Genomic DNA, 15772 nt, shown 5'->3' on the forward strand with positions numbered 1-15772 from the left:
AAGAGAAGGCTCTGGTACACACGTATACGGTTCCCCAATAAGGAAATGAGTTGGCGTAAGTGGATCAAGATCGTCATCAGAGATTGCACTCAATGGCCTACTGTTGAGGATTGATTCAATCTGAGCCAGCACTGTAGTATACTCTTCAAATGTTAAAATGCTGTGGCCTATGACACGTTTTAGATGCAGTTTGATAGAGCGTACGCTAGCCTCCCATAGACCACCAAAATCTGGAGCAGACGGCGGATTGAAATGCCAATGAACCTGTTCGTTGGCTAGTGATTCCGCTACTTCTTTTAAATATGCTTCAGACATAATTAGCTGTTGTAATTCGTTCATCTTTCGTTTAGCACCATGGAATGTAGTACCATTGTCAGAGTACAAATCTGTAGGTTTGCCTCTACGGGCTATGAACCGACGAAAGGCAGCTAAGAAAGCGTCGGCCGTAAGGTCGCTTACTAATTCAATGTGTAGCGCCTTTGTAGAAAAGCAAACAAATATAGAAAACCACGCCTTTCCAACCTTTGGGTTTCGTCCCCGCGAAATCTTAATAGGAACAGGTCCAGCATAGTCGAGTCCACAATGAAGAAAACAACGGCTGGGTTGCACTCGTGGTGAGGGGAGATCTGCCATGAGTTGAGTGCTGGTAGTACGTCGCTGCATAAAGCACCTCTTGCATGAGAAAACTACTTTCCTCACCAGATTTCGGGCACCAAGTATCCAATAACGTTGGCGCCGATGTGTGACAGTAGCTTCTACTCCGGTATGGAGGTACGTTTCATGGATATAGCGAACTAAAAGTAGTGAAACAAAAGAATATTTAGGCAACAAAATAGGATACTTAGTATTATAGTTGACGTCTGCGTGTTTGATGCGTCCACCGACGCGTAATAGGCCGTTCTGATCTATGAACGGTGTGTACCGTATCAACGATGATTTTTGCGTCAATGGTTTTTTATGTTGTAATAATTGATATTCAGCATGAAATATCGTCTGCTGAACGTGCTTAATGACGAGATTGGCTCCACGTTGTAGCTCAGAAGAACTCATCCATCCAAGGCGTTCACCTTTTCTGACAGATCCGAAGCGTAGACAATAGGCAATAACGCGAATAAGACGAATCCACGATGATACTCTGTTCAGCAGCTTGTCAATAACGTCGTCTTCGCTCGCTACGAAAAGTGATTGCTGTTTTATTGGTTTCTGCTCAGCGAGAACTGATGAATCGTCTTGAGGTAGTGTTATATTTTTAGCTATTGGCCACTCAGCTCTGGGCAGCACAAGCCATGCAGGGCCACTCCACCAAAGTTGATGTGTGATGAGTTTTGATGGTGTTAAACCGCGTGATGCGCAATCGGCTGGGTTATGTTCTGAAGAAACGTGATGCCAATAACTTCGTGGGAAACTTTCCAATATTTCAGCAGTACGATTACATACATAAGTCGTCCATCTGCGCGGGTGTGATGAGAGCCAATGGAGTACTATTTCCGAGTCAGTGTAGCAATATACATCTTCAATGGTTACTGTCAATGAGCTTTGAATTAGCTTGATTAATTTCGTAAGCAATAATGCCGCGTTAAGTTCAAGCCTAGGTATTGATATGGGTTTTAAGGGTGCAACGCGCGTCTTCGATGCTATAATGTTTGTGCGATATTCATTATTTATCTTTATTCGACTGTAAACCACTGCAGCGTATGCAACCGACGATGCGTCCGCAAAACCATGTATTTCGATTGAGCCTTCGCAAGAGGCAATGAGGCGCGGAATTGATATTTGTTTTAATAACTCTAGCTCTTGTACGTATTGCTGCCAGCGAGCGCACACCTCAAGAGGGAGTTTATCGTCCCAATGTAGCCCCAGTAACCACAACTCTTGAAACAATACCTTGAACAAAACCACAGTTGGCGACACTATGCCCAATGGGTCGTATATTTTCGACATTTCTGATAACATTAATCGTTTTGTGGGGTGTTCCATAAGCATCACTGGTTTAGTTTTTAAAAATAATTCATCGCTGCATGGATTCCACTGTACTCCTAGTATTTTAACGAATGCATCAACTGATTGTGATGTCAAATCAACGGGGTTATATTCGCATATTTCTTTAGGAAGAGTATTTAGCAGCGGCCAACAGTTCGAGCTCCATTTTCGCAACGAAAAATTGGCTTTAGATAGTAAAGAAATAAGTTCGTCTTTAAGTTGAATTAAATCGTGAGCTGAGCTGCAGCCAGTTAAAATGTCGTCTACATAAGCATCGTTTTGAAGCACAAGCGATGCAGCAGGAAATTCTAATTTATGGTCATCAGCTAGTTGTTTTAAAACACGAACTGCTATAAAAGGTGATGACGTGAGCCCGTATGTTACCGTCAAAAGCCGGTAATGCTCAATTGGCATGGCTTCGTCTGTTCGCCACACAATCCTTTGAAAATCAGTATGCTTTTTTGAAACTCGAATGCCGCGAAACATTTTTTGTATATCTGCACAAAACACAAAGCGATGCTGTCGAAAACGCAGGGAAACTGTGAAAAGATCTCGTTGTATAGGTGGGCCGACATGTAGGCGCTGGTTGAGGGAAACACCGGACGAATCGTTACTCGAACCATCAAAGACAACCCTACATTGTGTTGTCGTACTTTCCGGTTTCAAGACAGCATGGTGCGGTAAATAAAAAATGTTTTCATGGTCTTGCTCCCCTTCTTCTGTCGACAGCTTTTCCATGTGTCCTAATGTCAAATACTCTCTCATAAATTCCGCGTATTGTTGTTTTAGTTCGGGTATAGTACGAAACCTTTTCACCATGGCAAACAAACGCATTCGTTCTTGTTGTAGCGTATGATGAATTGGTGGTGCGTCTTCTTTGAATGGGTATTCCACTATATAAGTACCATTTTGGCTACGAGTATGCGTAGAGGAGAAATGTGCCTCTGCTGCTTCCACTGGAATTACAGTAGTTGTGGTGGGTAAACTGTCCATTTCCATGAAGGAACGAACGAGCGAATCTAAATCAACGAGAGCATGATTGACTATTGCTGGTGGTGAGCCCAGTTGAGTTGCATTACATGTACCGGCAATTACCCAACCGAAATTACTATTTAATGCAATAGGCATTGATTTATCAAAATGCTGGCGTTCTCCTGTAAAGATGGCCCATAACTGATCAGCACCAATTATGACATCGACAGATCCCTTGTCGAAAAATGTTGGATCAGCTAATTGCAAATTCAGAATTCGTTCCCACTCTGAGGTTGAGCAGTCGATGCGGTGTGTAGGTATATCGGTTGTTAATTTAGGTAAAACATATGCGCTTATTTTAAGAAAATAGTCAGACAAGCGCGAGAGTAATTTAAGTTGAACACAGCCTCGTGTAGTTCCTGCAGTACAGGCAGACAAACCAAGCACTGAAATACGTGCATTTGTACGTGGAATTCCGATGCGTTGCGCGAAGTTTTCAGCAATGAATGATACAGTAGACCCTGTGTCAAGTAAAACGCGACAATTCACCACATTCCCCCAACGGTCAACCACGTTCGCCATGATAGTCGGTAAGAGAGTGGTAGGCATGAACGACATTGAGGCATTTTTGTTGTTAGCATGTCCAGAGACAGCCGAAGTACGAGGAGCGTGGTCCGTTGATACTGCAGCTTTAATCGCAATACTTTCTTTTGTTTTCGTGCTTGATTGTTGTTGCAACTGCTGTGTATTCTTCACGGGCTCTTTATGTATATGCACTAACGTGTGGTGCTTTGAGCGACAAAGTTTGCACCGGAAATTGGATGGACATTGATTTACATTATGAGATGAGCGCAAGCAATTGAAGCATAAATGCTTATCTTTTACAAATGCCCTCCTTATTCCGCTATCCATTTGCTTAAACTTTTGGCATTGAGAAACTGTATGCTGCTCTTCACATACAACACAATAATTTGTTGTTGCTGTTGACTCTCCCGATTGAGCATAATGTGCCAATGCTGTGCGCTTTTTGTTGACTAAACGAGATGGACTACACGATTCTAACGCATCACACCGATGTGACAGAAATTTAACAAACTCATCAAATGACCGAACTACATGAGAATCACCTTTCTTTGCCCACCCTTTTTGTTTCTTCATCAACTTTGCGTAACAAAATGGCTACCAACCAAGGGTCCCGACTATTGCAATTGAGGGCATCCAAACCGCGTACAGTTTCGTCAGCTTTATCGGTTAAGTTACGAAGAGCTGCTATGTTGGGACTAGTACATGGTGACAAAGACAAAAACTGTTGCACAAGGGAATGAACAATTAGCGGCTTTTTGTCATATCGCTCTACTAGCCTGTCCCATGCGTCTTTATAGTTATTGTCAGTCAATGGTATATGTTTAACAAGACTTAATGCTTCATCTTGTAAGTATGACTTTAGGTAATGGAACTTTTGGATGTTGCTCAAATTTGACTTTTCGTCAATTGCGCTTCGAAAAAGGTCGCGAAATGACGGCCAATCTGAATAGTTTCCAGAAAAATTAGGCAGAGAAATTTTAGGGAGATGCACATTTGAATGAGTTACTGCTGCACTGAAGTTATCCAGGAACTTGGCTTGTTGAGTCAGTAACTTATCAATAGAATCATCGGATTCAGTTTCCTTCACGTGTTGGGAACTCAGTTGATCATTGATCAAACGGGATATAGCGGCATGAGCGACGAAGTATTTTTCTTCGTACTCCTCCACATCTTCTGCTGGGTCTATGAAGTTGTCTGCCCCTTCATAATCATACAACGCCTTGCTGATGTCTACAAATTCATTGTAGAACTCCTCTAACTTATGCAGTCTATTTTTTAAGTGCTCCATCGTAGTGGACTTATCAAAGCCCCTAGCGTTTGCACAGGCACGTGTAATAGTGCCTTTAACCCACCCACGTTGTTTTAGTAATTTATCCATTTTGAATTGAATTAAATTATAACACTTGGTACGCGGTATTATTGTTTCAATTCAATCGACCGATATTTGTGATATTATAGTTATTAATTTAACGGAGAAAACACGTGATTCGCGGTGTTTTACGAACAATTAAAAATTTATCCGACTGCGAAAGGGCCAAAAAATGTATGTCAAATTACAAATTGACCGATGCCGTTTAGAGTTTAACCTTGACTGATTTATTAACAGAATTCATAATCAAAAATGAGTACAAGAAGAAATAAGTAATATATGCACATATGTATGTATGTATATATGTACCTACACAAATATGTCTGTACATATCGTATATGAATTACTGTAAGTAGGTAAATCAAGACAAAGAATATAAGTTTAGTTATTACAAATATTATTGACCAGCGATAACAATTATCGATTATTACATATCAAAGATTACGATATAAATTTAATGAATAATACTAAGGGAATATCGGTCGCGAACACTAGGGTAACCCTGGAATGTGGTTGTATGACATGTGTATCAAATGGAAGGTATTAAAGAGTATTTTAAGAGAGAGTAGGCCATAGTTCTATGGATGGACGCCATTTAGGGATATCGCCATAAAGGTGGACCAGGGCTGACTCTAGAATTTGTTTGTACGATATGGGTATCAAATGAAAGGTGTTACTGAGCATTTTAAGAGGGAGTGGGCCTTAGGTCTATCGGTGGACGCCTTTTCGAGAAATCGCCATAAAGGTGGACCAGGGGTGACTCTAGAATATGTTTGTACGATATGGGTATCAAATGAAAGCTGTTAATGAGTATTTTGAAAAGGAGTGATCCTTAGTTCCATAGGTGGACGCCGTTTCGAGATATCGCTATAAAGGTGGACAAGGGGTGTCTCTAGAATGTGTTTGTACGATATTGGAATCAAATGAATGGTGTTACTGAGCATTTTAAGAGGAAGTGGGCATTAGGTCTATAGGTGGACGCCTTTTCGAGATATCGCCATTAGGGTGGGCCAGGGGTGACTCTAGAATGTGTTTGTACGATATGAGTATCAAATGAAAGGTGGTAATGAGTATTTTAAAAGGGAGTAATCCTTAGTTCTATAGGTGGACGCCTTTTCGAGATATCGCCATAAAGGTGGACCAATGGTGACTCTAGAATGTTTGTACGATATGGGTATCAAACGAAAGGTGTTACTGAGCATTTTAAGAGGGAGTGGGCATTAGGTCTATAGGTGGACGCCTTTTCGAGATATCGCCATTAGGGTGGGCCAGGGGTGACTCTAGAATGTGTTTGTACGATATGGGTATCAAATAAAAGGTGGTAATGAGTATTTTAAAAGGGAGTAATCCTTAGTTCTATAGGTGGACGCCTTTTCGAGATATCGCCATAAAGGTGGACCAATGGTGACTCTAGAATGTTTGTACGATATGGGTATCAAACGAAAGGTGTTACTGAGCATTTTAAGAGGAAGTGTGCATTAGGTCTATAGGTGGACGCCTTTTCGAGATATCGCCATTAGGGTGGGCCAGGGGTGACTCTAGAATGTGTTTGTACGATATGGGTATCAAATGAAAGGTGGTAATGAGTATTTTAAAAGGGAGTAATCCTTAGTTCTATAGGTGGACGCCTTTTCGAGATATCGCCATTAGGGCGGGCGACTCTAGAATGTTTGTACGATATGGGTCTCAAACGAAAGGTGTTACTGAGCATTTTAAGAGGGAGTGAACATTAGGTCTATAGGTGGACGCCTTTTCGAGATATCGCAATTAGGGTGGGCCAGGGGTGACTCTAGAATGTTTGTACGATATGGGTATCAAACGAAAGGTGTTACTGAGCATTTTAAGAGGGAGTGGGCATTAGGTCTATAGGTGGACGCCTTTTCGAGATATCGCCATTAGGGTGGGCCAGGCGTGACTCTAGAATGTGTTTGTACGATATGGATATCAAATTAAAGGTATTAATGAGGGTTTTAAAAGCGAGTGGCCCTTAGATGTATATGTGAAGGCGTTCTCGCGATATCGACCAAAATGTGGACCAGGTGATCCAGAAAATATTCTGTCGGGTACTGCTAATTTATTTATATATGCAATACCACTAACAGTATTCCTGCCAAGATTCCAAGGCTGTTGATTTCGCCTTGTAGAACTTTTTCATTTTCTTCTACTTAATATGGTAGATGTCACACCCATTTTACAAAGTTTTTTCCAAAGTTATATTTTGCGTCAATAAACCAATCCAGTTACCATGTTTCATCCCTTTTTTCGCATTTGGTATAGAATTATGGCATTTTTTTCATTTTTCGTAATTTTCGATATCGATAAAGTGGGCGTGGTTATGGTCGGATTTCGGCCATTTTTTATACCAAGATAAAGTGAGTTCAGGTAAGTACGTGGGCTAAGTTTAGTAAAGATATATCGGTTTTTGCTCAAGTTATTGTGTTAACGGCCGAGCGGAAGGACAGACGGTGGACTGTGTATAAAAACTGGGCGTGGCTTCCACCGATTTCGCCCATTTTCACAGAAAAGAGTTACAGTCATAGAATCTATGCCCCTACCAAATTTGAGAAGGATTGGTAAATTTTTGTTCGACTTATGGCATTAAAAGTATTCTAGACAAACTAAATGAAAATGGGCGGAGCCACGCCCCTTTTGAAATTTTCTTTTATTTTTGTATTTTGTTGCATCATATCATTACTGGAGTTGAATTTTGACTTAATTTACTTATATACAGTAAAGATATTAAATTTTTTGTTAAAATTTGAATTTAAAAACATTTTTTTTTAAAAAGTGGGCGTGTTCTTCTTCCAGTTTTGCTAATTTTTATTGAGCACATATATAGTAATATTAGTAAAGTTCCTGCCAAATTTCATCATGATATCTTTAACGACTGCCAAATTACAGCTTGCAAAACTTTTAAATTACCTTCTTGTAAAAGTGGGCGGTGCCACGCCCATTGTCCAAAATCTTACTAATTTTCTATTCTGCGTCATAGCGTCAACCCATCTACCAAGTTTCATCGCTTTAACCGCCTTTGGCAATGAATTATCGCATTTATTCGGTTTTTCGAAATTTTCGATATCGAAAAAGTGGCCGTGGTTATAGTTCGATATCGTCCATTTTAAATAGCGATCTGAGATAAGTGCCCAGGAATCTACATACCAAATTTCATCAAGATACCTCAAAATTTACTCAAGTTATCGTGTTAACGGACAGACGGACGGACGGAAGGACATGGCTCAATCAAATTTTTTTTCGATACTAATGATTTTGATATATGGAAGTCTATATCTATCTCGATTCCTTTATACCTGTACAACCAACCGCTATCCAATCAAAGTTAATATACTCTGTGAGCTCTGCTCAACTGAGTATAAAAAGGCAAATCATTACCTTGTTGCCAGCCAGAAACATGAATGTGCTACATTCGTTTTTCTGGCTCAACTTTTGTGATTGAATTATACATCCATTAAAATGGCACAGCAAATTATTGGGGTGCGCAGGAAGCTCTACATTTAAGTAGAACCTAGAGTATCTAAAGGGTAATATAACGAGGCCTATAACACAAAATCGGAAAAATTGCACATTCATGCTTCTGGTTAGTGGATGACATTGTCTTCTTAATACCTGAATAATTGGCTATGTAAGATATATAATAATTTTATAGAGAACAGATTTACATAAGCGAAATTTTCGATAAATATCAAATTAATAATATACCGGTAATCCTCACATAAAGTTCACGTTTCTTTTTGTTAACATTGCATACAATTTGTAGCTTCTAGCTGATAAATTGCGGACGATATTACAAAATGAAAGTATTTTCTGAAAAATGGGTTTTATGGTTTTAGGTTGAACTGGCCGGTCCATGAGGACCTCACATAGACTGAATAAGTCCGTATTGTTACCAGAAGTTTGTTTTAACGACCAACTGAAAAACCCTATCAAAAACCAGGACCTATGTTATAAAATAACTCCGTCCTCTTGGCAAATACTAGAAGATTCCTAGGACTTAAGCCACTTGCTGCTTCTAGATCTGACAGCTGTATCACTCCTAATAGCTGGAGTCTTAACCTGGCAGGGCACGAGCACAGAACGTGCTCGATCGTTTCCTCCTCCAGCCCGCACTCCCTACATCTGCTATCATTGACCAAGCTTAATTTAAAGGCATGTGATGCCAGAAGGCGGTGTCCAGTGAGAATACCCGTCATGAGTCTACAGTCCTCTCTTTTTAATGATAGAAGCACCTTCGTTAGTTTAAGGTTGTAAGACCTACATATAATCTTCGACACTTTACAGGCCCGCGCTTGAACCCACGCCTTTCCTGCTTGGTCGATCATGTGCACCTCTCGCCTTCGCTTAATTTCGCCCAGTCAAATTGGGACGTCTACGGAGCAAGCTTCAAGGGATGCGCCCTTTTTAGCTAGTTCATTCGCTTTTTCATTCCCAACTATTCCCATATGCCCTGGGACCCAATCTCCCTGTCCCGATTGTCTCCAGGGACTACTTACACTCTAACGCGCATTTAGATGCTGTGCTATGCAAGATTATTGCCTTAATTGCTGCTTGACTGTCAATATAAAACTTAACACGATTGCAGCTTAAGCTATTCTCTTCCAGGGTTTCTACTGCTTTGGTTACGGCTAATATTTCCGCTTGAAAAACAATACAGTAATCCGGCAGCCTGTAGGATCTGCTTATTTCCAGATCAGCGCAATATACCGCAGACCCTACTCCTTCCACTACTTTGGGACCATCTATGTACACATGTATCGCCACGTCCGCCATTTGAGCACCCTTGCGCCAACCGTCCACCTCTATTGTGGCCTTAAGATCGCCCTCGAAGCGCAGATAGGGAAACAGGTAGTCTGTTCGTCTTGTGATTGATGACGGTGTACTATTATGGCCGTATGGTCGGCACTCAAGCTGCCCCGAGGCACCTAGCCTGGTTGCATTTGTTAGCGCTATGTTATTTGCTACCAGGTCTACAGGTGGAATGTGCAGAATGACATACAGGGCAGCTGTTGGGGTTGTTTTCAGGGCTCCCGTAATGCTAAGCAATGATAGTCTGAATACCCCCTCTAATTTTTTGAGGTGTGTTGTTTTTTGTGTGGCTTTCCACCAAACAAGAACTCCATAGTATAGAATAGGGCTTACAATCGCTGTAAAAACCTAATGAGAAAAAGAGGGCGATAAGCCCCACGTACACCCCAGCATTCTTTTACATGCATAAAGTGCCGTTGAAGCCTTCTTCACCGTCTCCTCTTGTTGAGCTTCCATGACAGCTTACTGTCTAGGATGATTCCTAGATATTTTGTGCAAGGTTTCTCCTGTAGCATCACCCCTCCTAACTTAGGCCTGATCCAATTTGGTACCTTGTACCTCTTTGTAAACAAGACCATATCCGTCTTCTCCTAATTAACTTTCAACCCGACATTAGATTCAGGTATGAATATCCCGAAGCGCCAGATCCATCAAAGAGCTAATCGCTGGAAGGCACTTTCCACTTATGACAATTGCAACGTCATCCGCGTAAGCCGTAAGTTTTACGGGTCCCTCATCGCATCGCCTGAGCAATTGGTTGATGACCAGCGTTCACAGCAGAGGTGATAGCACCCCTCCCTGCGGCGTTCCCCTGTCCATTGATTTCATTGCCTCGTACAACCCCATTGTGATGTAATGTTTCCTGCAATTTAACATGCAGCCGATCCATCTCGTTAAGGCTGGATGTACTTTAATGTAATTAAGACCATCCATAATCGCCCATTTAGAAACATTATTGAAAGCCCCGGCAGCGTCTAAGAAGACTCCTACAGCATATTCCTTATATTCCAGGGCTTTCTCTATGCTTATTACCACCCTATGCAATGCGGTGTCTACCGACTTGCCTTTGGCGTACGCATGTTGTGTTGTGGAGAGCAGCTTTTCATCCACGTTGGACTTTATGTACACATCTATCAGCCTCTCAAAGGTTTTGGGCAGAAATGATGTTAAGCTAATGGGACTATAGTCTTTGGGATACACGTGACCGATCTTCCCCGCCTTTGGTAGGAAAGCTACACGAGCAGTTCTCCAAGAGTGCGGTACATGATTCAGTCTTATGCACCCATCGAATATTATTTTAAGCAATCCCACGACCGCCCTACTTGAAACTTGTGGCATGACCGGCAATATACCATCTGGGCCCGGCGATTTAAACTGAGAAAACGTCTTCACTGCCCATTCGATCTTGGTATCGGTCACCAAGCCCGGCACTAGCCGCTCCGTGATCGAAGTGTGAGTGCTGTCTGCTGGCTCTTCTAAACCATCTCCCGATGGGAAATGTGTATCGAGTAGTACCCAAGGGATTCCTCACCATTACGTGACCATTCCCCGCTCTCTTTCTTAATTAGTCCCTGGACTATGTTTCCCCTTGCTAGGACTTTTCTCAACCGTGCTGTTTCGCTGGAGCACTCTATGTCCGTACAGAAACTTTTCCATGAGTTTCTCTTCGCCCTGGTAACTTCACGCTTGTAGATCCTCAGTTGATCCCGGTACTCGTCCCGACATGCTTCGCTTTCCGCGGTCTTTGCGAGCTTAAACATTTCTTTTATCTGTCTTTTTAGAAGACTCAGCTTATTGCTCCACCATGGCGGCTTTGCTTTTCCTCTGAATCTTCTTAGAGGGTAAGCTTTGTTATACGCAGTCATAAGCGTCCTTGTTAGGAATTCAATGGATTCCTGCAGTACTTCCACACTGGCAACCTCTTTGGGTTGTCCCAGTTTCGTTTCTACCTGTTTCTGGAATTTAGTCCAGTTTGTTGACCCCTCTTTAGGGGGATGCTGAAGCATGGTCGGAGAAGGATCGTCTATCAAGAACCATCCAATCATACCTTGATATATCGCGTTCGGAGCTCAGTGTAATGACATTTCCCCTGTTGGCTATCTGCAAATTGGTTTGCAGGATGTAACAAAATAGAGATTCGCCTCACTCGTTCGTATCTGCTCCTCCCCACAAATTGTGGTGCGCATTTGCATCCGCGCCTATGACCAACCGCCCTTTGCGCCCTTCGTCCTGTACTAGCCTCTTGCACTCCATCGGGGGAGAGCATGGCTCCGCAGCATGGGCCATGTAGCAGGATGCCAGGGTAAATGCCTGCTTATTCCTTTGCTCAACGGCCACCACTACGAGGTCCTCAATAGTGTAATTAGGCAGCATATATGAATGCAGCTGTTTCCTTACCATTACTACAGCTCGCACCCGTCCTTCCGTTTGCGCATAGTAAACGCCAAATCCACGCGCGCTAGGTCCAGAAACCTTTCCTCCCGATGAGAGACACGGCTCCTGGATCAGCGCCACGTCAAACGAGCGCTCCTCAGGGGTTAGGAGGAGTTCGCTCGACGCCACTTTACTGTGTTGGAGGTTTATCTGTAGGACTCGCAGCACCATTGGGCTGTTTGTCCCCCTCCAGCACCTTCGTCGTGACGTCGTCATCCTTCCCTTGCCCTTTTGGTTTAGAGTTTTCGAAGCCTCCTTCAGCCTCTTGTAACTGTTGTGCCGGGTGTTCCTCTGTGCGACTCAAAGCACTATCTGGCTGTTGGTCCTCTTCTAACACCTTCTTGGTGACGTCGGCTACCTCCACCTGTCTTTTTTCCCTTAGGCTTTTGAGGTCCTTTTCGACTTCGCCCACTTCCAGCGTGTTAGGATTTTTATCCTCGGGACTTATTTTCCTGAGTCGCAGATGAATTTTGCCTGTACCAAAGGACATTTTTCAAAGCTGCGTGTACAATATATCCTCCGCCTGGAGGTTTGGGACCACTTCCTCCAGCCACCGCAAGCTCGCGAAGTTGTCGCCCGCTATCATCTTCACACCATTATACCATCGCCCCGAATCAAAGGTTAGAAGAGGCTTACTTGGTTGTTCCCGCATTATCTTAAGCATTAAGCTAATAAGCTCCCTTTCTACAGATCGCCACCTTTCCGTAGTCATCTGTCCGAAAGAACTGCTCCGATCAACCAGCGCCACAGTCTTGCCACATCACTCATCTTCTCGGGAAAAACCGGAGTCTTAGTGTTAACTCCCTTTGGCACCTCCGAGAATGCCGTAGTCTTAGCTTTAACTCCATTTAGCACCTCCGAGAAAGCCGGAGTCTTAGCGTTATCTCCCTTTGGCTTATCTCCTACTTCCGTAGTTGGAACTTTCCTCTGACTCGCAGCTTTCGAGGTAGTTGCTACTTCGCTATTGCGACCCATCTGTCTTACAGCTTTGGGCCTACTTGTCTTGACTGCCCTGGATCGCGGCTCTGGGACTGGGTCCTTTCTGACTCTTGAAAGCAGGCTTGTCGCTTTCCGCCGAACGTTGCCTCTTCATTCTGCCATTCGACGCTTCTTCCTCCTCGTACCGGTTGCAGAACCGAGTGTTTCTCGCAGCAAACCTTTTGAACTGCCTTCCACCTACTTCTACCGCCTCATGGGCCCATTCCAAGCGCTCGATCTCCACTTCTGTTGGGTGGACCACTGCTCCCAGGCGTTTGACACGGTACTGCGAGAGAGTTCTTTTACTTCCTCTGCCTTCTCTACCCTTCTCCACTCTTCTACTCCGTTTTCATTTGTGTGCTTTTCCAACACGGAGTTCATTGAATCAGCACTACTCTCGCTCCCTGAGCCCGACGCATCGCTTAATGCGTATTTGTCGTCCTTGGCATGCGACTCAGTCCTCCTCTTATCATCCTTCTTATTACAATTTGGTACTGAGTCGTTCATCTTGGTCGTACGACCACCTGCCCGACAAAGCGGGCTCAGCGGTCCAGTATTATATACGGGGAAAGAAACGTCAGCCACAGCAGCGCCCCTTATTGTGGTAAGGCCATCAATACTTCCCGAGGTGGCCCCGTATCGGGAAGGCTCCGTTCGAATACAGCCGAATTTATCCCCTGGCTGCAAATCTTCCAATAGGCACGGTCCGCATAACAGCCTGGATTAGGGGGTTGGCAGTTCTTGGTCACTGACATCCCGCCGCCCTCCTAAGAGGCGAAACAGCTTAGATGCCAGTCCTAAATAGCTCCGCCTCATAGTCGTGCGCTATGGAGATCGGCTAAGCCCTCCTCACACCAACGACAAGGCGCCTACCCTAGTGAGGGTAATCATTTCATTTTAATGAGAGGATTAAAAATTAGTACCTTAGAATAAGTAGACATTTGAGAAGTCAATACAAATGGCTACTGATTGTCGTTTTCTAAATATGCTATCAGTATTTTTGAAAGCGTCAGTGTAGGCATTCATAAGGTCGCCCTATTGGAAACAACTTATATCTTAAAACTTTACATGAATACGAAATTCTTGTGAATTGCCCAAATGTTTCAAATTCAATGGCGCACATATTAAAAAATACACTTTAGCCAAAACTAAACAACAACACCACATAAATTTGTTGCACTCACTTTCAAAAACTCGCATGCGACTGATTATGCCTGACGATATGTGCGTGCGACTCATTTTAATCACAGAAGCTAAGCTTTATTACTTTTGGTTTGTTTATAAATTTTGAAAGTGTTCACACTTTTTTATTGTTGCTTAGCGAATTTGTAAAAAATTCCACTGCTTTGAAATAATCGCTACAACACTGGTTGTATCACAGTTTAAGTAACCCGCGATCTTAAAAAATGTAAATAATTTGTTTTTGACACATATTTATTTTGTATTGTAGGTATTTGATCCGCCGATTTTTCGCAAAATTTTTAACGTGCTGCAATTATTCGTTGCATATCAATCCTTTTGTATATTTCGCAGCATTTGTTTGCTCTTTAAATCGCCGTGAACTGGTTGACCGGCTCAAATGCCGTCTTTTATTTTGTGCTGTCAATGCAAAGCAATTTTATTAACTGAATTAAGAAAACAAGTTTAATTAAATTTATTTGTCGCGCTAGTTTTTTGGTTTCTTTGTGTGCAATTTTCTCAATCCTTTTATAACATTTTTGAACTGAATTTTATTTTTGCTGTGGAAACATTGAAAATAACAGCTACTTGCTAACTAAACATTTGAATAACTAAATTTATGCAACTAATCAATTCGATTTGCCAATTTAACAGCCCACTGTTGCCGCTTTGCCTGATTTTCTTTCACTGCATTCGCGTTTGTTGGTGCTTTGCACTGATTATAAATAACTACAGTGACTCAAAGTCGAAATCGTACATAGCGCTGTTCATACAATATTACCTGGGCGACCGAGCTTTGCTCGGCAACGTTTCGCTGTGCTGGCAACGTTTCTCGAGTATCTTCATGCGCCGAATTATTAATTTCAAAAATTTTTTTATTTATACACTATGAAACTCTCACAATTTTATAACATTCCAAAAACTTGTAAATTTAACGAATGACAACTATCAGTTAGTTAAATTAAATGTCAACTAACTTCCGTAAGCGCCATCTGTTGGTAAGTAGTTAAATGCTTATATGTCGTTTTCAAATTGAACATATGCCTCTAGTGTTCAACGGTAGCAAATTACCATGGTGAGATATCTTTTTGCTATGGTGAGAAATCTTTCTAATAGTAATCTGTGAGAAATTGCAATTATCAATTTCATATTTGCCAAAAATATGCATTTAAATATATTTTGCTAGAATATGCCACGGGGCCTTGATATTGCATTTCAATTTTATTAGCGTGTGTGAAATTAAAAAAAGTAAGTCGAGTCATGTGTAAGATTTTTTTACGAAGATTTTTAACTTTAATGTTCTCCTTTAAAGCTTTAATAGAATATGAGTAAGTAGAGTACTATTTCGTCTAACTATCCCAACCCTAAATGGCAACCCTACTCAAAAATGTCCCTATTGTAATGCGGAGTGAAATACCTTTCGTTTGATACCCATATCGGCATATCTCATGTAAT

General features: G+C 42.2%; 1 protein-coding gene across 1 annotated transcript in view; it reads right to left on the minus strand.

Moving 5' to 3' along the window:
• LOC137240511 (uncharacterized) overlaps positions 1–14970 on the minus strand; it is a 48605-nt gene extending 33635 nt beyond the window's left edge. Inside the window, exon 1 of the mRNA XM_067766909.1 lies at positions 14323–14970. Coding sequence (XP_067623010.1) covers positions 14323–14377 — 55 coding nt within the window. The 5' untranslated portion in view covers positions 14378–14970. The remainder of the gene's footprint in view (positions 1–14322) is intronic.
• Positions 14971–15772: the final 802 nt, after the last annotated feature.

The sequence above is a fragment of the Eurosta solidaginis genome, chromosome 2 (assembly GCF_040869045.1).
Source record: "Eurosta solidaginis isolate ZX-2024a chromosome 2, ASM4086904v1, whole genome shotgun sequence".
NCBI classification, from domain to species: Eukaryota; Metazoa; Arthropoda; class Insecta; order Diptera; family Tephritidae; genus Eurosta; species Eurosta solidaginis.